The sequence below is a fragment of the Octopus bimaculoides genome, chromosome 13, assembly GCF_046866305.1.
Source record: "Octopus bimaculoides isolate indiv1 chromosome 13, ASM4686630v1, whole genome shotgun sequence".
Classification (NCBI taxonomy): Eukaryota; Metazoa; Mollusca; class Cephalopoda; order Octopoda; family Octopodidae; genus Octopus; species Octopus bimaculoides.
The window spans coordinates 56,209,610-56,235,308 of record NC_142940.1 but is presented as its reverse complement, the minus strand read 5'-3'; the positions used below and the strand labels follow the sequence as shown (position 1 = coordinate 56,235,308).

At 34.9% G+C, this 25,699-nt stretch overlaps 1 protein-coding gene across 9 annotated transcripts in view; it reads right to left on the bottom strand.

The window, feature by feature from the left end:
* LOC106881566 (mesoderm induction early response protein 3) overlaps positions 1-25,699 on the bottom strand; it is a 42,563-nt gene that overhangs the window by 3,755 nt on the left and 13,109 nt on the right. Inside the window, exons 4-12 of one of the 9 annotated variants that reach the window (XM_052972496.2) lie at positions 23,173-23,229; positions 15,011-15,269; positions 13,297-13,376; positions 11,839-11,908; positions 10,821-10,877; positions 8,858-8,949; positions 7,769-7,850; positions 4,771-4,854; positions 1,407-1,501 (exon numbers count right to left, since the gene is read on the bottom strand). In XM_052972496.2, the coding sequence (XP_052828456.2) occupies positions 1,407-1,501; positions 4,771-4,854; positions 7,769-7,850; positions 8,858-8,949; positions 10,821-10,877; positions 11,839-11,908; positions 13,297-13,376; positions 15,011-15,269; positions 23,173-23,229 (876 nt within the window). Of the gene's footprint in view, positions 1-1,406; positions 1,502-4,770; positions 4,855-7,768; positions 7,851-8,857; positions 8,950-10,820; positions 10,891-11,838; positions 11,909-13,296; positions 13,377-15,010; positions 15,270-23,172; positions 23,253-25,699 lie in introns of all 9 variants that reach the window. The other 8 variants (XM_052972495.2, XM_089361856.1, XM_089361855.1 and 5 more) reach the window with 8 other exon arrangements.

Here is a 25,699-nt window from a genome sequence, read left to right as displayed (position 1 = left end):
ATTGGAAAGCAGAATGGTACCTACAAACACATGCTGTAATTTACCATATTTTAGACAAACAAACAAAGAGAGAGAGAGGGGGGGGAACAAGTTGACTTGTACACCAGAACAACTTTGGAGGGTATAGCATATTTTAGATTGTACACTGTACTGACTTGCATGCTGGAAAATGTGGCAAAATGCCGGTACATCACTGTTTTGGATTAATTTAATGACAGCAGGAAAGATGGGAAATAATAAGTGGTGTTAGTGAATAAAAAATCTTTTTTTTCTTAAAAAAGAAAAACAACTCCCAAAAAGTCTTGCCATTTTTGAAGAGTGTTCTAGTAAGATGGCTGAACTGCTCATCCATTGAATTATAGAGTAAATGTGAAGAATTTTATGGACATTTGTGCTCTTCTTGTGAACTTCAGGCAGAATCAGTAAGTAACTAAGTAACAGGAGTAATCCTTTAGAAGTCTTTAGCATTCAGATTACTCTGTCAAATCATCATCATCATCATCATCATCATCGTTTAACGTCCGCTTTCCATGCTAGCATGGGTTGGACGATTTGACTGAGGACTGGTGAAACCGGATGGCAACACCAGGCTCCAATCTAATTTGGCAGAGTTTCTACAGCTGGATGCCCTTCCTAACGCCAACCACTCAGACATCATTTTTAATTAATCATACATTATATCGTAGGCATGAGAGGATGGATCTGGCTGGTTTGAACATAAAACAGATATTTGGGCCAAATCTGGCTCATTTATATGTCAAACAGAGGTTCTCAACCATTTTTTATATATGAACCTTTTTGATTTGTATTTTATGCTGGTGGACTTGCAGTCATTCAAAATTTTAGAAATCCTATTATATTTATTTATTTTACGTGCAGGTGGCACGTAAAATACACCATTTTGAGTGTGGCTGTTGCCAGTACCGCCGGACTGGCCTTCGTGCCGGTGGTATGTAAAAGCACCCACTACACTCTCGGAGTGGTTGGCGATAGGAAGGGCATCCAGTCGTAGAAACTCTGCCAAATCAGATTGGAGCCTGGTGCAGCGTTCTGGTTCACCAGTCCTCAGTCAAATTGTCCAACCCATGCTAGCAAGGAAAGCGGACGTTAAACGATGATGATGATGATGAAGTGTAATAGCATCTTTATCACTGAACCAATGAATAAAACACTTGACGACAATTAGAGATTAAACTAATGAAACATAATTTAGATATGAACACACACTAGCTAAAGACTATGATTTAGAAAATTAAAATCTTAACAGCAAATCACTCAAGAGAGAAGAGCAAGAACACAAGATATAAAATGGAGAGAGAGAGAGAGAGAGAGAGAGAGAGAGAGAGAGAGTGTGTGTTAGTCACTGAAATTACTGTTAAAAAATAAAAATGTAAAAGAATACAAACCTTATTTAACTGTATTAGATGGAAATCTTTCCCATATGTACGGAGACCATTTTCAAAATTCCGACACTCCTCTTCTGACCAAAGACTCATGGGATCTAGGAGAGAGAAACAAGAGCAAATTTATTCCAGTAAATAAATAACACTGTTTCTATATATTTACAAACCTTGAATACTTTTTTTCAAAGAAAGAAAAATTATTGAAAAATGTTACACAAAAAAAAAAGTAATTTTACTTTATAACCAATGGCAGCCAAAGTCTCAAGTTAGTGTGTGTGAGTGAGTATCCAACCTCAAAATCAAATACATATTGAGCAAAAAGAGACAAAAACATTTTTTAAAGCAAGTCATTTTAGTGTATGATCAAAGAAATGCAACAAGTTTACTGGAATTTATAGCTAACATGTTTAAAGCAGGACTCAATAATAAGAACAACAAGAAATAATCATACTGTGAAGAAAAAATAATAGCCAATGATGAGTATTACTTTTATTTCACCAAGTATGGGAGACAACTGTGGACTATCCTACATTTGACGTCATCAGCAAAGCATGCTTCTTATTCTTCCCCCAAAATACTGATGGAATGATCACCAAGTAAATGTCCAACGATTTCTAGTAAGTCTTCCAATATTTCCTGCATTAAATAAGTTAACATTAAAATAACTATAGATTTTATCATGTGGTTCACATCTCTAGGCTAAGTTATAATTTACTGAATGCCAAAGAAAGGAAAACATTCTAAGAGAAGCCAACAATGCCAAAGTGTGTATTTTTTGACACAAACTACGAGGAGAAAGTACAGTGGTATACTTTAACTGACACTGCCGATACACTAGAGGGAGTGACTTGCAGGAATCCTGTCTGCTAAATCCATTATGACACTGACATGGTGACCCCCATACACGGTGATGAGATAGGATCTGGTGATTTACAGAATTTTATGTTTGGTACAAAGTTTGGGCAAACAGAAATAAGTGTACCAAAATATATATTGTTATTCCTCCTGAGTCACAGGACAGATGTGATACTACAGATGAATGGTCAAAAGCACCCAAACTGTGACCATCTGGGTTCTTCTGCGGCATAGTCAACCCAAGACTATATCCAACGTGTCCTTCTTTTTGAGAATGAGATTTGTGGACGATTTGGTTGGTATTTCTAGCAGGCCGAATGACTACAAAGTGGAGGTGAAAGTACAGTCAATAACTTTGGTATAGTAACAGTTAAATGAGACCAAATATAAAGATGACATCTAAAGAGGCCTGTCAAATAGCTTTCTTTTATTCTTCTAACTGCAGTGGTTAAAGGAAGTGCATCATCTCAAATATGACATAGTAGACCATAGTGAGGGGTACTTTTACAGCTTGAAGCAATTGTTCTGAACTGAAATAGTTCTTGACTCTTTACATAGCCTTAATTTCCTTGGCACAGTCAGAAGAATCTAAACGAAATACCTCTTTTAAAGACTAGCATTGAATATAAAGGACATATAACAACTAGTTACTCATTTTGGATTCCCTCAGTCTAATTATCATGTTGATGATATAGAAGAGACGTATCAGTGATGATGCGTATAGTGATAAATATTCTAGTTGAAGACCCAGGATGAGGTGGTGAAGCACGGCCTTCGAACATTGGGCCTCATCGAGGCAATGACTAGTGACCAAAACCTTTGGAGATATGCTGAACTTGAGAAGACTCGACAAGCCAACTGACACCATAACCCGTGGCCTATGTCAGTGGTGTATAACCAGCCCACTTATGAGTACCCTTCATTTTTTGGACAATAGACATTGCTTGCGAAAACCTGTTTAGGCAAGTGAAATCAAAATCAAAATCACTGATGTGGTCAATGACAGTACCGCCTGATTGGCACTTGTGCCAGTGGAATGTTAAAAGCACAATCTGAGCGTGGTTGATGCCAGTGCCGCCAGACTGGCACCCGTGCAGGTAGCACGTAAAAAACACCTTTTGAGCGTGGTCGTTGCCAGTACCACCTGACTGGCCCTCATGCCGGTGGCACGTAAAAGCACACACTACACTCTTGGAGTGGCTGGCGTTAGGAAGGGCATCTAGCTGTAGAAACTTTGCCAGATCAGATTGGAGCCTGGTGCAGCCTCCTGGCTCACCAGTCCTCAGTCAAACCGCCCAACCCATGCCAGCATGCAAAGCGGACATTAAACGACAATGCTTATGATGACTGTGTAATAGGGAGGATCTTTAAAAATTGAAGTCAGTTACGAAAAATGTGGAGCAGATTGCTATCTTAAATAATCCTAAATAAGTAGAGAAATTCAGGATACAAATGAAAATGAATTTTCTGACTAAATATTTTGGTCAAGTTGATAGACAAATTTTCATTGGAATAAAATATTCAATGTTCCTGAAACCCATGCTAGCATGGAAAAATGGACATAAAAGCGAACAAAGACTTGTTAGAATTATATCAGCATTTAATTTGATTTGAGATGCCAAAAACTATGTGTTTTAATTCTAGCACAAATTAGGCAAGTTTTTTTTAATGTTTCTATTATCTGTGGCAACTATATCCTGGTAAATTATCTGCAATTCCTTTCTCATTTCTATATAGTGCTCGTTATGAAAAAAACACTTCATTACCCAGATTGGAAATGTTAGGAACAAGACATGCTTTAATAATGTAAATAATAATAATAATAATAATAACAGAAACTTTGGCTGCCATTGCAAGGATAACTCAGTCGAGATTTCATTAATGCTTTCAAAGTTTAATGAGCAGTAAACTTTTTAATATAATCAAAATAATGGTTTTAATTTAAGAAGCGTAACAATTATATAAAGCAAAATTGTCAAGTAGAATTGAAGGGAGGCGGTATTGATGACCAAATTATAAAAAAAACATTAACATGAATTTCCTATAAACCTCTTAGGGAGAGCTTATTAATAGATTGTGGTTACTAACAAGAATTTGGGGCCAATAAACATTCTGGCCTTTCTAAAATTGTCATAAACAGTCAAGGAAAATATATATATATATATACAGTCAGCAATGTAATTTAACAATGCTGGTAATGCATGGCTGTGAGAGACTAACATAAGTCTGTGTGTGTATGTACGTATGTATGCATATATATATAAATATACATATATATATATCCATGAATTTTACATACATACATACACATAACTCTTTGAGAGGCATGTGTTGAAATATTCTAAGGAAAATTTCAAATGATGGAAAACATTTTTATGAATTTTGCTTAAAAAGCTAAGTGATGTGTATAAGCAAAAAATAATTTATTAAAAAAAAAAAAAAATCACTTAAGCTTCAAATTTCCAACAACACACACCTCCCTTCAAATAGGAGAAAGCCAAGTTGCCAATACCTATGCTTCTGGCAGGTGACAGCGTTGAGTCTAAGTCAAGGTCTTCTAGTGGTGACAACAACATATCACAAGATGATTCATTTTCTACAAAAAGAAGTTTATAGCTACAGAATCAGGCAGCAAACTGATGCGTTTACCAAGTCATCATAACAGGGAGGGAGGCTTCAGATATGGACAGAATATAAAAATTCAATAGGATATTCCAAACAGTTTCGTGTAAATTATACCACAAGCACCCAAAAACCTAAAGTAATCTTAAAATGTTACCAAAACAAGTGTGATAACAATAACAAACTATACATTACTACAGACTTCAGCTAATTATTTACCAAATCATTCCAAATTCCAAACAATATTTCAAATATGTAAAGTTCCTTCACAATGTTGATAAGTCGAAAGTGTTTGACAAATTTCACATAACAGAGAGTGGAATTTAGTAAAATTTAACCAGGAACAGGACAATAAAACAAGAAACCAATCTTAGCTCTGTAATAAGACAATTTGTGTAATTCAGGACTAGTGAGAACTTTCTGATTATCTTTAAAAAATTTACTCTAAATAGGACGTTAAATGATGATGATGATGATGATGAACAGAGCATCGACAAAGTTTATAAAATTATGTTCACCTTTGTTCTAGAATATATTCATTGTTTCAAGACTATCAGTCTTTAAAGTCAACAGTCAAAACATTGTCACTCGATCTATGATTAAAACGTGTTCCAGTCGTGACTCAAGCGTTTCCCAACATAGTAGAATGCGATTTGAAGAAGATTTACCCATTAATTGTAGCAGATTTAGACACTTAATGCAGAGGTCCTCAGATCAAATTACCTGCAAGTACTATACCTGTCATATACTAGTGCAGTTTAGTGATGTCTGATGAGTAAACAATTTAAAAAAGACAAACGGCAAAAGGGAATGAATAATTAATGCTTCTGAACCTTAATAATTCGAAACCTTCACCAATCTGATACCAGATTATAAAAATCAATAGAAGCTGTTATTCTTTAAATTTGTAAACCAAAACTAAATTCTAGAAGACTGCAACTTAACTTAGAACAGTATTGAACCTGGCAAGTTCCATAAGGACAAATCTTGTTCTCGCTACCTCACATCTTCAGTCAGTTGTAAGTGGCAAAGCCATACAAAATACCAGCATAGGGGACAAATTGTATCAATCTTCTTCCTGTTATTGAGACTACGTAAATGAAAAAAAAATATGCAGGGAGAAAAGAACATGTGAAAGGGAATGGAAGCCACAGACTAATAGTTTTAGATAGCTACTTATTTGTCTGAGTGCAGAGCAATGCTGTCTGATCTAAGACCACACAAAAACATAGGGAGGCTTTAAATTCTTTATCCTCTATATCACAAGAAACTAAAACAAAATGCAACAAATAAACAAAACCATTTTCATTATGCATCACATGCATATATAGGAATGTGTGCATATAATAAACTAATAAACAAGTGTATAGAGAGAAAAGCCAGTCTCATCACAAGCACCATCGCATTTACACTCTGTATCAGTGTATGTGTGTATATATATACATATAACATATATATATATATATATATAAATTTAAGGAATGGAGTAAACGCATGTTATAACTGCATACTTTATTCCGACATATGTTTCGAAGAATTACAATTTATGCGATCCATAGGAATCGTCGATGTTAAAAATGTTAACTTCTCCTCAGGGAAATATGTCGGAATAAAGTATGCAGTTATAACATGCGTTTACTCCATTCCTTAAATTTATATATACTCAAATACCCAAAATATCAAGGAGTTTCTGCCTCACAAACAGGAATTACACCACAGTTATTTTGTGATCTTTGCTACCCTGGTTTCTATTAACCCATTTATTCTATCTGAATTATTATTAATTAGGATAAAATAAATACATATAATTAATATATATATATATATATATATATATATATATATATATATATATATATATAGAATTAGTATATGTTTGAAAAACTGAATAGAAATGACATTTCTGATAATTTTTTCCACTCAATAAATTAGATGTTTAGAAATCATTAAATATTTATGATTTATAAACATCTAATTATTAAAGTGGAAAAATTTATCAGAAAAGCCATTTCTTTTCATTTCCCCCCCAAATATATATATACACACATATATGTATACACATAGAGAAAGAAAGAGATAATGACAGACAGACAAACAAACAAAGCAATATCAATCAAGTTAAAACCAAATAACTTGATTGGAGATGATGCTGTTAGTGACACCACGACAACCTTGAACAGCTAATGATACAAGTAAAGGCGAAACTAACTTTAAGAGTAACCCACGGAATATAATGACAAACACACCCACAAATACATACGCATAAAGTTTGGTAACTTAAAACATAGTTAGTCTCCAGACTTTAAAATAGAAAATATAAAACAAGATTTTATGAAAACATGTACGCCCCCATTCCAAGAGTTAGCAGAGAGGAATATAAATCTTAATGCTAGACATAAATTGCATTTCTAGCTTTTTCATCTTTCAACAAATCAGAGGAAGTTGCATACCTTTTTCTTTTTTTCTCAAATACTTTATGTATTCATGTTACATTTTATCATAAAAGTGTGAAATATTACTCATTTTATGTAACAGAAAAAAAATATAATAAGAGTGAATTTTAATTTTTTTAAATCATGCTTCAAAATGCTAAGTACGCAAATACGTGATAGAAATAACAATTTTTTTCTTTTTTTTTAAACAAAATTGGATATACATATTATAGAGTTACACTTAATTGATTTAAAAAGTATACTTTGCATTGGTGACTTTGAAAGTATTGCATCAGACTGAGATTGGAGAAGATGTCACAATAAAATATTAATTTACTAAATGTCAATTGTTTTTGTGTTTGTTTGTGTGAATGCGTTAATGGATTTTGTGCCCACATACTGTGGGTTTTAAAATTAAAATGCAATTCAAATAGTTTTTAAAGAAATTAGCCGAACCTGTGGGGGATACTGCTTGCATCTTCCTTCTTCGCAATGCCTCTTCTGTGTTATGTCCGCATTGCAACAACAAATAAAGTGCCTTAAAAAACAGAAAAGGAAAAAAAAAAACAATAAAGAAATATCTACAAAATACGAGGAAACACAGGGTTACCTTAGATCAGTAGCAGATTGCACCTTGGAATCAATCCTATAACAGCTCTGCCTAGACTTAGCTACATGGTCTACCATATTTGGTAAAGATGGCCAGCTAGCAGAATTGTTAACATGCTGGGCAAAATGCTTACTGGCATTTTGTTCGTCTTTATATTCAGAATTCAAATGCCGCTGAGGTGGACTTTGCCTTTCATCCTCCTGGGGTTGATAAAATAAGTACCAGCTGAACACTGGGGTTGGTATAACTGACTTACCTCCACCCCTGAAATTGCTGGCTTTGTGCCAAAATTTGAAACCAATATTACCATATTTGGTAATTTTACAACAGCAGTACTAAACTACACAAATAAGCAACATCCTTATCAACGTATATATATTACAGCCATTTACATTTTGTGGCAGTTGTGACAATGTTGGTACACATCAAAAGAATCATCTGGGTTTTTGTACCAAAATGTGAATAGAAGATTCTAGAACATTCACCGTTTTCTTATATATATATATATATATATATATATATATATAACACTGCAATTCAACCTCAACAGAAATGTCTTAACTATAGTCAGGCTGTTGAAAGATATTCTGTTACTTTTCCTCTTGCATACACCTTGTGAAAGACAGTAAACAGAATTTCTGATATATCTTTCTCTCTCACATACAGACACTAATACAAAGATATCAAAACTGGAATAAAGACGTTCATTTAAGAAAACAAACTTCATCTTTCAGCAGCTTTTCAATATTATTTCTTTCACATCAACTTTTTTGCAGCTATTTCCAGTAGGTGGAACAACTATAAAGAGGCTCCTTAAATGGCTTGTTTTGTGTTTAACCAATTTCATTTCTAAATGACAGAATATGAAGAGCGATGTTAACCACTTCAGCTGATGCTAATCTATATGAGAAAGGAATAAAGTATATTTAACCAACCTGTTCATCGTCTCGAACATGTGTTCCTGTAGGAACGTTATTGACAGCACTTTGTACACTCTGAGCCTGGAATTGTTGAAGGTAACTGCAAACTAGAAAGCGAAAAAAGAAAGAAAGCATTGAATAACATCCCAATAACATTACTGGTATCTCTGAAGAAGAAATCAGAATAGTTCAGACAATTGCTATAACAAACTCAAAATAATCTTACAGTAATCAAAACCTGGATTCTAATAGCCCCCCATCAAAACAAAATACTACAGAGTAATATATATATATATTTATAAACAAGTGTTTTTTTGCATAGAAGGGAGGGATGGCCAAGCCACAAAAGACAATAAACCGAAAAGTTTGGCTAAAGAGATAAACGCAACAATGTAAATTGTGTACCTTCTCATTATTTTGCACAATCAGAAATATATAATTATCACTGTTTTGCCCTAACCATTCTTATATATCGAATATTCATTCATGTACAAGTTGTACTCCCAACTGAATGTCAAATCTTAGCACAAAATTTTCTCCCTCCATAGGTTTAGCTTCATCTTGTGTATAAGTCCCACCTTAATTCTTTCACTTAAATAAAGTAAAGTATAAAATAGTGTGACTTCTACCACTAGTAAATGTAATTGTCATCTACAAAGGTACACACCGTTACATATTAAGAATTTTTTTTTTACTCAATAAAGTGCCATTTTTCAAATCATAGATAAATGTATATTTTACTACAGCAATGTCATTTGTTCAATTTATAGCTGTAATTATTGGATATATTTCTATAACAGAACATTCCATATTCTTTACTCTTCTGATAAATTCATACTGAGGAAGACAATCATTTTCACAACATAAACATAGAATTTCATTCATTCATTGATTTTTATGTTGGCTTTTCCATGCTTGCACGAGTTAGGTGAATAAGCTATTTGAGGTACTATTTTATAGCAGGATACTATTCCTAACATTATCCCTTCCCTGCTTCTTGAGCAGGAGATTCCTTATTCCCCAGGGCTTTGAAGACATAAGGTGCCCAGATGATTTGTTGACAAGAGAAAGTGACAACAACATGCATAAGCATGAAGATAGTACACATAGATGAGTCTTCTTTCAGTTTCTATCTAACAAATAAAGTCACAAGGTGGTAGGATTCAAACTCAGCCCAGTGTTTGATCAATCCACCTCCACTACATCATCATCATCCAGTGTTTTAAATCTGGGTTTTTTCCCCGTTAATGGGGGTGGCTGTATCTACTTCAATGCTATAGCAACCGCCCTCACACCATCTCACCCGGTTTTGGGCATCACCCTTTTTCAGGTACAGCCTACCCCAATCTTTGGGCTGGCTGGTGCCCATTCTCCTTTGCTATCATGAGGCATTCTTGGAGCTGGATGTTCTATGGGGAGCATGCCCTTGCTTACTCCAACCTCAGTTTCTAGACATGAGTGATCCTGAGACCAAAGCATCTACCACAAGTTTTAAGAAACGTGGCGAAAAACTAGCTCAGGAAGGCAGGGCCACTACTCCCTGAGACCCCTTTCAGACCCCCCCCCCCCCACCGTACAATGCCACATATTTATTTGGAGGGAGATGGCATAGAAGATTACATCCATACTAGCAGTAACTTAATCTTAGCAGAAATTGAATAATAATCAATTTCAACTATTCAAAATTTCCCAAGGGTTTATTGAAATATCAAAAAATTTTTTTTCTTTACTGATACATATATATATGAATGATACAATCTGATTGCCACATAAAATTATATTAAAAGCAGTCAAATTACTAGCAATCCCAGGTAACACATAACTAAGAGCAGTATTGAGCAGTTAGTCATGAAAATAAATGGAAAAGAAGAACTCAAATGCACACTTGTATTTTTAGTACTATATCTATTAGAGTAAAGCTGTCACCTAAATACTTCTGAACACACACAGTGCTGTGATAAATGGAAAGCTGACTGACCTTCACTATCTTCTAACTTGCTGGGGTCCCATAATAATCGGTCCTCATTTTCATATGCTGTGAATAAACCAAAAATTAGGACATACATTGTTACAAACCCTTTTATCAGTAGATAAGGATAAAAAAAAAAAAGAAAAAAATTCAACATATACTGCAGGGGTTCCACTATCTTCTGCAAACATGGTAGTAATTTATTATCATAGACATGCATGAAACCCAGGTGCATAGCTTAGTGGTCGGGGTACTTGGCCCACAATTGTAAGGTCACGAGTTTGACTCCTGGTGGCATGTTGTGTCCTTGAACAAGACACTTTATTTCACGCTGCTCCAGTCCACTCAACTGGCAAAAATGAGTTCTGCCTGTAATTCAAAGGGCCAACGATGTCACACTGAATCTCCCTGAGAACTATGTTAAGGTTACACATGTCTGTGGAGTGCTCAGCCACCTGCACATTAATTTCATGAGCAGGCTGTTCCATTGATCAAATCAACTGGAACCCTTGTTTGTCATAACTGACAGAATGCCAGTAGTTAATTAGTTATGACACTCAGACAGCAGCAATGAAAATCCTGTTTGTGGTCCCTATTGTGGCCAAGTATTTAATGCCCATAAAATGTTCTGCAGAATAATCTTATTCATTACATTACACTAGAGCTCCACGTGTACATCTATACGAATACTTTTTAATTATTATATACTTTCCACTGTTGAGATTCCCAGATTTTTAGAAAGCACAGTGAAATTAATTTATACCCTAAACTCAACTATTGTCTTTTTGATAGTCGAACACCCTGCATAGAGCTTACCTTGAGTACTGTTCCCCATTTCCAAGTTATGGCTATAGTCAGTTGTTGAACCTAGTTTGTGAAGTGGGCTAACAGAGAACTTGCTCGAAGTTCTTGACACTGGATGACACAGCAAAAGGAAATCCTGGTGTTTTCTTCCTCTCACACCATCCTACCAACAATGCAAGTTGTCTAACAATATGGAATGGTGGTGGTTTGCTAAGTAACTTACCTGGTGCATCACCATACGAACTAAGTCCTTCAGGTACTTGAGCCTGATAGTCGTGACCAACTTGAATAACCTGAAAGAGGTAAGGTAAAAGATTTTCAGAATACCATGAAGATGATGATGTTTAAAACCTCCACAGCCTTCATCTTCCCATTGTTTAAACTTTTTGATACCAACCTGACCAAAACACCAATTCCCTGTTGCAAAGTGAGCTAAATTAAAAACCTGTAATAATTTCATGTCCCTTTATATTCTAAAACAACAGCTTAATAAGAACAGAGTTATTTTTATAAATTCTTAATTATTTTCAAAATTAACCGAAACAAAGAGTAAATTTCAGGATTATATATGGTAACAAAAGGGTTGAAATCTCAATAGCTTCCATCTCATCACCGTTTAATATCTCTACTTTTCCCATATCCTGATCGGTTTAAAGCCCCCCTCATCTTTCCAAAACTTGCACCATAACACCCTCAAGAGTTTCAGGCCCCACTTCTCTGATTTCTCTATTGACGTTCTTCAGTTGCACCAGTGTCTCCGGTTTGCTGACATAAACCCTCTCTTTCAGGTATCCCCACAAGAAAAACTCCGTGCTAGTCAAGTCTGGGCAACGTGAGGGCCAGCTGACATTGTCGTAGCAGGAGATTATTCTCTCTCCAAAGCACTGCCGTAGCAACTGCATTGTTTCTCTTTGTGGTATGAGCAGTTACCTCATCTTGCTGGAAACACATGTGAGGTCTACTTTGAATGGCTGGGCGCAAAAAGGTCTCAGTCATGGATACCTGAAAGAGAGGGTTTATGATGAAACTGCAGACCCTGGTGCAACTGAAGGAGAACATCAGAGAAGTCGGGTCTGAAACTCTTGAGGGTATTATGGAATAAGTGAGTGGTCAAGAAGTTTGTTTTGCAATCATGAGGTTGTGGTTCTGATTCTATTGCATGACATCTTGGGCAAAATGTCTTACCATTCTCAACAACATACTGATAAACTACAGTAAATTCCCTCTCATCACTAGCCTTATACCTACTACAAATTCCCGAGGAATTGTACAATGGGACAATTTAATAATTAAACACACAGCCGATTAACAATGATCTTTCTATCAACAATGCAACTAATTTGTTGAAGTAGGTATAGAACTAATTTTTAACCAGCCAAGCAAGATGAAGCAGCTTGCCTGACTGGTTAAAAAAAATATTGGCTTCAGATTTGAACCATTGATCATATAATCAGTGGTCCACTAGTCTAAACAAAGAATCTTATCTAACAAAGCACATACAAAGAAAAGATGTCACATTAGCATAAGTTTGTAACCGAATATGATATAGTTGTCTTTAGTACACAATTAGAAGGATGAACAGCAAAGTCAGCCTTCATGGAATTTGAACCGCACTATACACAATACAAATCTGTTTCTGACACTCCAATGGCAGAACGACCAAAACTTGAAGAATATTTACCTTTTTCCAATCTTCTTCATTTTCTGGTTGGTAATCATAATCATCTGGGTCATCATCTTCGCTGCCCGTCTGACTGTTAGCTGTTAATATATAATAAATAACATCGTCATAATAACACCACATATCTGTCTGCTAGCTGTAAATATATAACAACACCCCATCACAACAACACTGCCTGTCTGCTAGCAGTTAATAAATAATAAATAATATAACAACAGCAACGCTGTTTGCTTGCTGGCTGTCAATATTTAATAGATGAAACACCAGCCATCTGCTAGTTGCTAATACATGATATATAATAATATCTGTTTGCTAACTGCTATCATCATCATCGTTGTTGTTTTATAATGCCCACTTTTCTTTGGACAGATGCTTTTCCTGTCATCAATCCTTACCTGTTTCCAAGTAACATAGATATAACAACATATACACACACGACAGGCTTCTTTTAGTTTCCACCTATCATATCCACTCACAAGGTATTGGTTGGCCTGGGGTTATAGCAGAATTAACGTGCATGTGGCTGAGCACTCCACAGATATGCACAGCCTTAAAGTAGACTCCAAGCAGATTTAGTGTGACACAGAACGTGACAAGGATGGCCCTTTGAAATACAGGCACATGCCAGTACCACCTGACTGGCTCCAATGTTAGTGGCACGTAAAAAGCACCCACTACACTCTTGGAGTGGCTGGCAGTAGGAAGGGCATCCAGCTGTAGAAACCTTGCCAGATTAGATTGGAGCCTGGTGCAGCCTCCTTGCTTGCCAGTCCTCAGTCAAACCATCCAACCCATGCCAACATGGAAAGTGGATATTAAACGGCGATGATAGTGATGATTCATTCCATTTTTGCTAGCTGAGTGGAGTGGAGCAATGTGAAAGTGTTTCACTCAAGGACACAATGTCCTGCTGGGAATCGAACCAAGTCGCATGCCTTCATTTGGCAATTCTAAGGGAGGGAGGGAGGTCGATGATATCAATTCCAGTGTTCGACTGGTACTGATTTTATAGACCCCCAAAAGGATGAAAGGCAAAATTAACCTCAGAATGTATAGAGCCAAAAGAAATGCTGCCAAGTACTTTGTGCAACATGAGAATGATTCTATCAGCTTGCTGCCTTAAATAATTAAAATGATAAATTTAATTAAAAAAAAATTTTTTTAATTAAAAAAAAATTTTTTTAATTAAAAAAAGTCCCACTGCGTGGCACCTTGGGCAAGTGTCTACTATAGCCTCGGCCCGACCAAAGCCATGTGAGTGGATTTGGTAAATGGAAACTGAAAGAAGCCCGTCGTATGTATATGTATATATATATATATATATATATATATGGCGTTAGGAAGGGCACCCAGCTGTAGAAACTCTGCCAAATTTAGATTGGAGCCTGGTGTTGCCATCCGGTTTCACCAGTCCTCAGTCAAATCGTCCAACCCATGCTAGCATGGAAAGCGGATGTTAAACGATGATGATGATGATGATGATGATGATATATATATATATATATGTGTGTGTGTGTGTTTGTCCCCGCAACATCGCTTGACAACCGATGCTGGTGTGTTTACGTCCCCGTAACTTAGTGGTTCGGCAAAAGAGACCGATAGAATAAGTCCTGGGGTTGATTTGCTCAACTAAAGGCGGTGCTCTAGCATGGCCACAGTCAAATGACTGAAACGAGTGTAAGAGTAAAAGAAAGTAAAGAGAGGTGAAACTCACATCGAAGTAGACGGGCAGTTTGTGACGATGAAACACTGTCGAGAAGGTCGTTTACATTTGTTTCTTTGTCATCTTCATCACTGTTGGAGAGAAGGTCACGTGCAATCTCCTCTTTGTCTAGGGTGAGGTCTTGGCTGCTGAGAATCTCTTCTTCGCTACTCGATCGTGTGTCCTGAAAGCAGTTGGACTCCAACGTCTCGGGTGTGTTGTTATTACAACCATACATAGCCAATAAGTTCTCTAAAGGCATTTCTCCCTCCTGGAAAGAAACAAAATAAAATAAGAAAATAAATGAGAAAAGAAAGCAAGTTTCAGAGAAGACAACATGTAATTCTGTCCATAAACGACACATTAGTAATGTGAAACAACAAAGCATATATTAACTCTCATTCGCAAGTATGGTACAGGAGTAACACAATCACACAATGAATGCTATTTATGGTGACTGATGACAAATGAGAGCTTGAATGCCTGAATAAAAAACTATTTAAATGTGATGCTTGGCTGAAGGGAACAATAATTTTGTTAGCTGTGAGAAGTATTGGTGAAAGTCCATGATAAGCCAAATGGCTTTAGCATCTAACAATAGGATAGTGTTACCAGAAACAGTAAATCTGATTGGAAATGGGTTAAATTACTAAGTACTATCTAACGAAATCCCAGAAGTCCTAGAATTATAGAGTAAAATGGTTTGAAAAACTGGGTAATTGGACTAATGAATTGTTAAGGCTGAAAAATGAAAATGGTGAATGAGGAGTACATCATTATGAAAAGGCTTTAAAACGTGTGTGTGTGTGTGTGTGTGTATATATATATATATATATATATATATATATATATATATATATATAATATTCATGCAAAAGAACATGAATATTAAAAAAAAAACTGCTAATCCAGGCTATAAATTATTGGATTCAATCAACAAACCAGTTACTTCTTATTGACATGTGTATGGTTAATTGGCAAAATAGATGCAAACCCAGGTCTGGTCTATAATGTTATATATAATATGTACATGTTAGAATCAGTTGGAATGGGGTGGGGGAAGAAAATGAAGACAACTTAAAACAATGCATTCCACCACAGCTAGAGAGAACTATATCAACAACATTAAGATGCTTTATCTTTTAGCATTAATTTGTTTCACTCATTAGATTGTAGCCATGTTTGGGCACCACCTTGAATTTTTAACCAAATGAATCGACTACAGTAATATTTTTTTGTTAAACCCGGCACTTATTTATTCTATTGGACTCTTTTGCTGAAACACTAAGTTACGGGGATATAAACACACCAACACTGGTTGTCTAGCAGTGGTAGGGGACAAACACAAGACGGCTTTCTTTCTACCAAATCCACTAACAAGTTTCCGTCTACCAAACCCACTCAAGGCTTTAGTCAACCTGAGGCAATGGTAGAAGACACTTGCCCAAGGTGCCATGCAGTGAGATTGAACCTTGAACCGTGTAGTTGGGAAGCAAGTTTCTTACAACATAGCCACCCCTGCTTTAATTATTGAATGCAATGCCATAATCATGTAGCTTATTACTTCTCTGTGCTACAAAACTGATAAATTTAGATTAATATAAAACGAAGGAGTGGAGAAATAACAAATATACAAAAAAATTGTCCCAAAGTAAAATAAAAAACAAAAAACAAACGACTAAATAAACCCCCAAACTCTAATAGGTTTCTTTCTTTTACAGAGAAAGGTCAAAACTGATTAATACAACCTCAATATATTTTATTTTTCATTGAAGGTAGGAAGACTAAATTAAATGCCAGCAAGTGTTAGTTATGGGCTGATATTCTTCCTTCAAGTATATTCAAGGCGTTGATTTGGTAACAATGTAGAGATAGTCAGTATCGTGACTTAGTTTCATCCCTCTTGGAGTGAATAAAGCATAAGTAGAATACTGAAATTAATTATTCAAGAGGGAGATCAATCCTTTAAACCAGCTACACATGGAATTAAAAATACCCCCCCCCCCACACAGCATTTTTCATAGAAGAATTGTTTAACATTGTTATCAAATTTATGTATTTGAAAAATAAACTAAGCATAGAATGACTTTTTTTTTTTTGCTAGCATCTATGAATATTATTTATGAAAAATAATGAATCTATGGAATCAATCTAATTCCTCAAAGATTTTAGAAGGAATTGGATTAAAAAAAAAAAAAAAAAAAAAAAAGGCCACAAATGGTCTTTTGACATTTTCCTATAGAAAATGTCAAAAACAAATTGACAAAGAAAACAATTGCACAGGTAAACCTTTTCTTCAATAATTACAGATCATAGGACATCGGCAGGAAGATGGCAGCCTGTCAAATGTGAACACAGATTAATTTTCCCAAAAGATTTGCTAATTCTCTATCTCTAACGGCAAACTTATTGCAGGTAACCTGCAATAACTCCACAAATCTGTGGACATACAGTTGGTTTCCCACCCAAAATTTCCACCTACCCTTATCTGTGATATAGGGCCAAACACACACACACACACACTGTTCAGTCTGGACAGCAAATGTCTTTCCCATTCTACTTTATTTTAATTGACCAGCCTCTAGAGTCCAGCCCATCCAGCTGCTATAAGGCATGTGGCAGGGTGATATTGCACAAACTGTTGACACTCCAGCCAAATGGCTAATGTCAGGATCCAGATTATATATACACATATATAAAATCACAACTGATATATATATGCATGCAGTCAACTACTCAGTCATAAAACACCTAGATAACAACTCAATAATAAGAGGAGGTCAGTACAAACATTCGATATAGGCACACCATTATTTGACCATTTTCAGCACAATAATATTAAGTAGAAGGAGGCAGTAACTAGGTTACAGATAATGCTGATAGAAATTAAAGGAGTGATGAGAGAGCACTTTCTTCTTTTTTAAACAAAAAGCAAAGCTTAGTGCCAGAACCTACTACCACAAACAAACACTACTACAGTTATTACTGAAGGAGCAAGGAGTACTTCAGTTTCTGTAAGTGGCATAAATGAAATCCTGAACTAGAAGACATTAAAATATATTGTTTAACATCCAGCTTATTTTCTTCAGAGAAATTGTCATCAGTATAATCTCTCTGTGGGTAATTATATTTAATAACTTCACGGAAGAGGCAGAAGTAACGATATTCATGCCATTTTCAAGAGTATAAACAATATGTGAAATGGATACAGACAGGATATGAAATTGTGTAAGACTTGGTTTACTCTGAGTATACCACAATAAGGTACAGTATTTTAATACATGAAGGGTTCTAGGAATAGCCAAGAAATAAAACTAAGCTGTAAGACCTGACCCAGCTAGAATAGATCTTTATAAGGATCACTGTTCTGAGATCTAAATGTAAAACACTGAAGTGAGTACTCATACTGTTGCATACCACTGAGTCCAGTTTGAGCAGTCTTGTGACCACAAGTGTCCCAGTTATGGCCAACGAGTATTCTTTTGTATATCTTGGACTATACTGGCTTCGGCATCATTCTTTCAGTGGCTTCTCATTAGTTCATACAGATTAGGGTAGTAAAGTAGTTTTACCTAAGCAATGACTATACCCTGACATGTAAGCCACAAACAGCAGGTGGGGTAAAAAGCAAAAGAGAAATGGAGAAAACAGAGAATAAAAGAGGAAGGGAAGTATTAATAGTTATGTCTCGCATTGTTTCATAGTGTCACCTAAAGCCACCGGTAACCTTATTTTATAAATATATTTTAAATGTGTTACTTTAGAGAAATTGTCTTTCATGATGGTGATATTTTGTTTGGTTAGGATGTGCAATAGAGTTATTCTACCATATATGGCAAACAGTTAAAAGCTGATTATAAGGAATCCTGGACGTGAACAACTTTGTACATTTAGTTCCTAGTCCATTTGTCATCACTTTTTATTTGCTTTTCTGGGAAAAGTTAATTTATGTTCAATATAAGGCATGGAAATAGAAATTCAGTTATAATAAAGTAATCTATATTTTTGTGTAGAGACCTTTTCCTCTGTCACATATAGGTGCATTTTTTCATGTATGTCTCACAATATATATATATAGATAGGAATATTTTTGTATATAAGAAACAATGCAGAAGGGTTTAGATTACATGAGAGAAAGAAGGAAAAAAAAATCAGACAAGCTTTTAAAAATTCGATTGAAAAATAAGATGTACAAATAAATATGCAAACTGCATAGAGTCAACATTAAAAAGACATTGGTAATTGTATTAAAGAAAAGAGACAAAGTTGATTAAAAAAAAAAAGTAATGACATTCTTAATGTTTTGCATAATTTATAAAGATATAAAAATATCTCATCAATACAATAAATTGCAGCGAATTAAATTTTCCAAATTGAAATTCATTGAATGATAATTGTTTAATTGCAAACAGTTTGATAAGACTACAGTTGTAAATAATGATTCTTAACATAGGCTCAAAGTGAAGTATTTAGAGCAGGGGGGGGGGGGGGAAATACAGGTGAGTGAATATTAACAGCATATTAACAAGTATTTATTTTATGAAACCATGAAGGATAAAAGGCAAAGCCTGTGTTAGTGGAATTGAAATTCAGAACACAGGTGTATGCAATTAGTTACCGTAAAAAGTGTTTTAATCTACCACTTGCAGATTAATAACTATAATACTTAAAGAATTAATAATGATAATAATGGTTTCACATTTAGGTACAAAGCCAGCAAGTTTGGGCGATGGGAGTAAATCTATTACATCAACCCCCCCCCCCCCGTACTCAGCTGGTATTTTATTTTATCAACCCTGAAAAGATGAAAGGCAGAGTTAGCTACAACGGAATTTGAACTCAGAACATAAAGGCAGATGATGAAATGCTGCTCACCATTTTGCCAGCTTGCCATCTTAAAAACATGATAAATAATAATAGTTTCTTCTAGAGGCACAAGCCCTGTAATTTTAGAGGCAGGGCTAGTCAATTACAGTGCCCTTAATGCTTGACTGGTGCATATTTTATAGACCCCACAGGATAAAAGGCAAAACATCAACCAACACACTAATGGTTCTGCCAGTTTGCCAACTTAATAATAATTATTACTTCTAATATAGACACATGGTCAGGAATTTGTGGGGGGAAGGGGGAAAGTGGAAGGTTAATCAATTAAACCAACCCAGTACTTTACTGGTACTTTATTTTATTAACCTCCAGCAAGATGAAAGGCAAAGTTGATCTTGGGGGATTTGAATTCAAAACATTAATTATTGGTGTCAGATTCTGGCACAACGCCATTAATTTCAGGGGACAGGGGTGGAGGGCGAAGTCAGTTGCATTGACCCCCAGGGCTCAACCGGTCCTTATTTTAATCGACACCAAAAGGATGAAAGGCAAAGTCAACCTTGGCAAAATTTTAATGCAGACTGTAAAGATTGATGAAATACCGCCAACCATTTTTTGCCCAGCATAACAATGGTTTTGCCAGCTTGTTGCCTTATGAAGCATAGGAATTATTTTTTACAAAAAGTGCAAGACCTCAAATTTGAGGAGGGGGTAAGTCGATTACATTGACCCCAGAACTCAACTGGTACTTATCTTATCGATCCAAAAAGGCAAAGTTGATCTCAGTGGAATTTGAATTTAGGACATAAAAACGGACAAAATACCGCTGTTTTGTCCAGCGTGTTAATGATTCTGGTAGCTTGCCGCTTTAAAAAGCATAGCAATTATTAATAATTTTTACAAGAAGCATCAGACCACAAATATGGGGAGTGGAGGATAAAGTCAATGATATGGGCACCAGTACAAGAGGTGAGTCTTTTACTGACATCAGAACAATAGATGAGGTCCAACACCTGTAAGATTTGAACTCTAAAAGTAAATGGACACAACTAAATACAAGGCATTTTGCTGATTCTGCTATCCACACACCTTAATAAGAATATCAGAATGTAAAATTTTTCCCCAAATTTAACCTAAGACGAATTTAAGTTAATGACAAGTAAAATTTTGTTGTGAAGAAAAGAAAAAAATTCTCAGAGCAGTTTGCAAATAAAATTGCCTTTTATTCATCATCATCATCATCATCATCGCTGGCAAGCTGCACCCGTCTCCATTTGTTTGTTTCCACAAAGTTTGTGCAGCCGGATACTCTTCCGAACACCAACCATTTTACAGGTGCTTTTTATGTGGCACCAGCACGTGTGCTTTCTGGAAGTGCCTGAGCGTTAAAAATAATTACCAAAATGCAGACAGTAATTTTTTGTGTAGAGAATTTGACCAAAAGCATTCTTAGAATGAAGCATAAAAGGACAGACAATATGTACGTGTGTGAGTGTGTTCCTTTGTGTTTGTCCCCTACCACCAATTGACAACTTGTGCTGGTGTGCTTATGATCCGGAGGTGACCAATAGAATAATTAGCAGGCAGAAAGATAAAAAATGAGCTCAGATTTTATGTGGTGATGGAGTACATGTGGTATCTTGCATGGCAAATCTAGGACAGGGAGGTGGGGATATCTCCTGAGACTTGGGACAAATCTCATCCATGTAAGTAATACTTAAGAGTGTTTCTTTTGCAATCCCAGAAAATACTAAAATCTAGAAATCAAAATATTTTTTTTTTATCAATAATTACTAAGCAAATAAAAATTAGCTCCACCAACTCCAGTTTTAAAGATAATGCGTTCATGACCCGGGTCTAATCAACATGTCACATACCAGGTAAGCTATGGATTTATAGGAAAAAAACAAACAAAAAAACAAAATCATTTATACATAAAATAAAATGCAACAGAAATTCATCAATCCATTAATACTTCATGCACACATACAGACATACAGCATAACACAGTTTTGAAAGATATTGGTGACTGCTATAATAGTTATTGGTAGCTACAGAAGTGATAGAAGATATTGGTAGTTATAGTAACTATTAATGGCTATGGTAGTTATTAGTGTGAAATACATACACGGAAATATTACGTTTTGTTTTCAAGTGTTAAATCTTTTCCTGATTATAATAAATAGAATGTGCGGTGGGTGTATATCTAACATAGCTTTATTAATCAATGTAGAGTAGCATTTGATCCGAAAGCAACTCTTACCTTACCCACCAGCTATTTCTAAGTTTAGGCTAATTCCTACCGCTAAGGTATTAATGAGTACTTTCTTGAAATAAACATTTATTTCATTATAATACAAGATTGAAACATTTACAAACAATATTCTTGGAAAGTTTATTTTGGATTGGCCACCAAAAATTAACATAGAGTGTGGGGAAACAATAATTATTAGATTTGTTAATCCATCTTTTCAATTACTACATGCAAAGAGTTGGATCCAAGACAGAGACATACATACAAACATACATACATACATACAACTGACTGGCATAGAAAATAAGAAATAAATGAACAAGTGAAGTTTCACATACTTATGTTGAAGACAAAGTGTCTTCTTCCCAAAAGTTGGAATAAATAGTACAAGGTATAATTAGATTTGGTGTTTAAGAGTCAACATTTATGGGTTTTTTTTTACCCCAAAATTAAAGACAGCACTAATACAACTACACCACTGACTTTTTAAACATTTTTAAAAAAATTATCAAATAAAGATAGTAGAGATAAAAAAAAAATAAAGGTGCTTATAAATGAGGATATAATAACTAAAATATAAAACTAAAAAGAAAAATGAACAAAACAAAAATTAAACTGGAAAAATGTACATTATTTGAAAAAGGCTATCTTATCATCATTGCAGTGAAACATGCTGCTTGGTTTGTAGATTAAACCAAGTTAAGAAATGATAGAAGGACTTTAGAGTGGACAACTGGAAGGCAATACAGAAACAGGTTTTGTCTTGAATAATATGAACGGAAAGAAAAAAAAAGTTGCCTATTGAATGAATGTGAGCAGACAATTAAAAAAAATAAATATATATGAAAACATTCAGATCACTGAACACACATTACAAGCAGAGATTAATAAATTTGGCGATAAGGGAGTTATAAAAAAAAAAAAAAGTAAATAAATGAAACTATAATAACAGTAAAATAAAATAATAATAATGATAAATAATAATAAAAAAGACTACATATGACAGATCATATCATTATTGCTGAGCAACAGAATGGCACTAGGTTTGCAAAATATCTCAATTTTTTTCAGACGAGAAATTGAGAGAATTTACCTTAAAAGCTGTATTTTGCCGGTCATTTTGTCCTTTCCCATGGCAATGGACAGGTGTCTGGTAATAAATTTGGTATAAATCTATTCGGGTTTTCAATACTTCATTAAAAGGCTTTAGAACTTAATTAGACAACATTTCAGTGAAAAGGAGTATTTAGATTAGAGAGAGTGAGAAAGAGATAGATAGATAGATAGAGAGGAGATAGGAAGAAAGAGGAGAGATAGAAATAGAAAATAGATATTTATATAGATAAACAGACTTTGAGAATGAAAGGGTTGAGTTAGAGAGAGAGAGAGAGAGGTCAAATAGGTGAGTGAATGGTTTGAACAGTTGAGTGTTAAGAGCTGGAGATATTCAACTGTCTTTGGTAAAAAGGTTTGCTGCTGTTTTACAGCTACAGGTGACAAACTTATTTCAACTTATCAACACATATTACAGAAATAACTTTTTAACTTTAAAAGAGAGTTTGGTGGAGAGTAGGCAGGAGGGGTGGGGGCAGGAAATGAAAAAAAATAATAATTTGTTTTAAATAACGAAAAGCCCAAAACATAAAAAAAAAAAATTATCTTAAGTTTTGATGTAATAAATAAATAAATAAATAAATAATAAACAGAAAAAAAATTTCAGTTAAAAAAAATACAACAAATAACAAAGAAAAATGTCATATCAGTTGAGAGAAAAGGTCCTAAAAAGATGAGGCTATTCAACTCCATGAGTAAGATTTAAGATTAAGAGGCCAGGTGACATATTTGGAATTTTAAATAATTATAACTCTCCCGGAGCCACAAACCATTTACAAGGTTTAGATGAACGAGGCCAAAGAAGAGAGGAAAACCAATTAAATCAATTCCAATACTTGACAGGAATTGAACTTAAAATATGATGAAGTGTTTTGTCTGATGCTCTACCAATTCAGACATCAACTGCCTTAAAGTTAGGAGTAAAAGGAGCAGGAAAATGAGATCATGGCATTCATGCCTTCTCTAAGCAATAGGAATGGTTTTGTGTGAGGAGGGTGCAGTCGAGAAGATTAACCTCTGTACCTGATTAGTACTTATTTAATCCTTTGGAAGGATCTGAACCTGGTGGGACTTGAACAATGAAGATAAAGTTACATTAATTAAACAGCACAAGGCATTTTGTCTGATGCTCCACCAATTCTGCCAATTCACTAGTTACAATAATTTCTTAGAAAATTATCAGTTGCTGTCATGAAGTAGACAACTATGTTGTCTATATAAAGATATTTATAATTGGAAGATTGTGCCAGCAACTTCTGTACAATATTACTTGCAATAACAAAACTTTATTTTAACAAAAACCTTAGTATTTTGTTTTAACACTAGTATATTACTAGTATATATTTATTGTTCTCTTTGAAAGCTGGATCTTAATCTCAGTGTAGCAATATGCAAACTCCAAGACACAATAAAGCTTTCCATTTTCTGGCCTATAATGGTAGGACAGATAATGCGATATGATGCATTTTCAAAGACTATTAATTAGCAAGACATCCAGAGTTGAGAAATCAGGTCACAGAAAGCCTTTAACTAACAACAACAATATCAATAATAAAAAGCTGACTCAATTGATATGATACCAGCCAATGATTTTAAAGGATGGGGAGCTGAAATCTTACCACAAAATACCACAGACGCATTGGCAAACAAACCTTCAATGGCTCATTTTATAAATAGGTTCCTGAGGAGATAAAAAAATTGGGGCCACTCTCTTTTGCTTGCAGCACTTGGCTTACATGCTTACCAAAGGTTAGGAGAATCACCTATTTTTGAAGACAAATGCACACGTTGTGTCTACAACAACTCCAAGGATTCAAAATAATTGCTGAATAGCGAAGAATGATAATTTAACCCTTGTATATTGGCACAGAATACAGAAGAGTGGAGTGGATAGTGTAAGTAATTATCAAGTATAGATATCTGAGAAAGTAGACAGTATCTAATGAAACAATACATAGTAGGTACCTGTAGAGTAAGCTATTCCAGTGTAGGTACAATTTACAGCATGTATTAAGGTGGCATTTAGAGAAAAGAGTATTTGGAAACAAACTCAAAAGTAAGCTATACATTAAACAGATTTGGAAAAAAAAAAAAAAAAAAGAATCATAATTCCCTCAAATACATGATTAAGCACACAAAAATAAACACTAAATTACAATACAGGTCGTAGACCCTTCAAAGTATATGTGTAATTAAATTAGTGAGAAAGAAGATACAGATGTCTTTTACAATGTGTTAAGTAAAATCAAGTTGCAGTATGTTCCACCAACATTCACTGTCACAACACCTTTACACAACCAGCTGTCAAAACATATACACAGATTCAAGAGAAATACACACACAAACATTTGACAATTTGAATCACTCACCTCATTTGTTTCCATTGCCACTCCCAAAACTTTTGGATATATAAAACAACCCAAGCACTTTACATCTCAAACAACATGCCTCCTTACTCTCTCTCTCTCTCTCTATTTATTTGTCATGTCTGGAGGAAGGGACCGTGA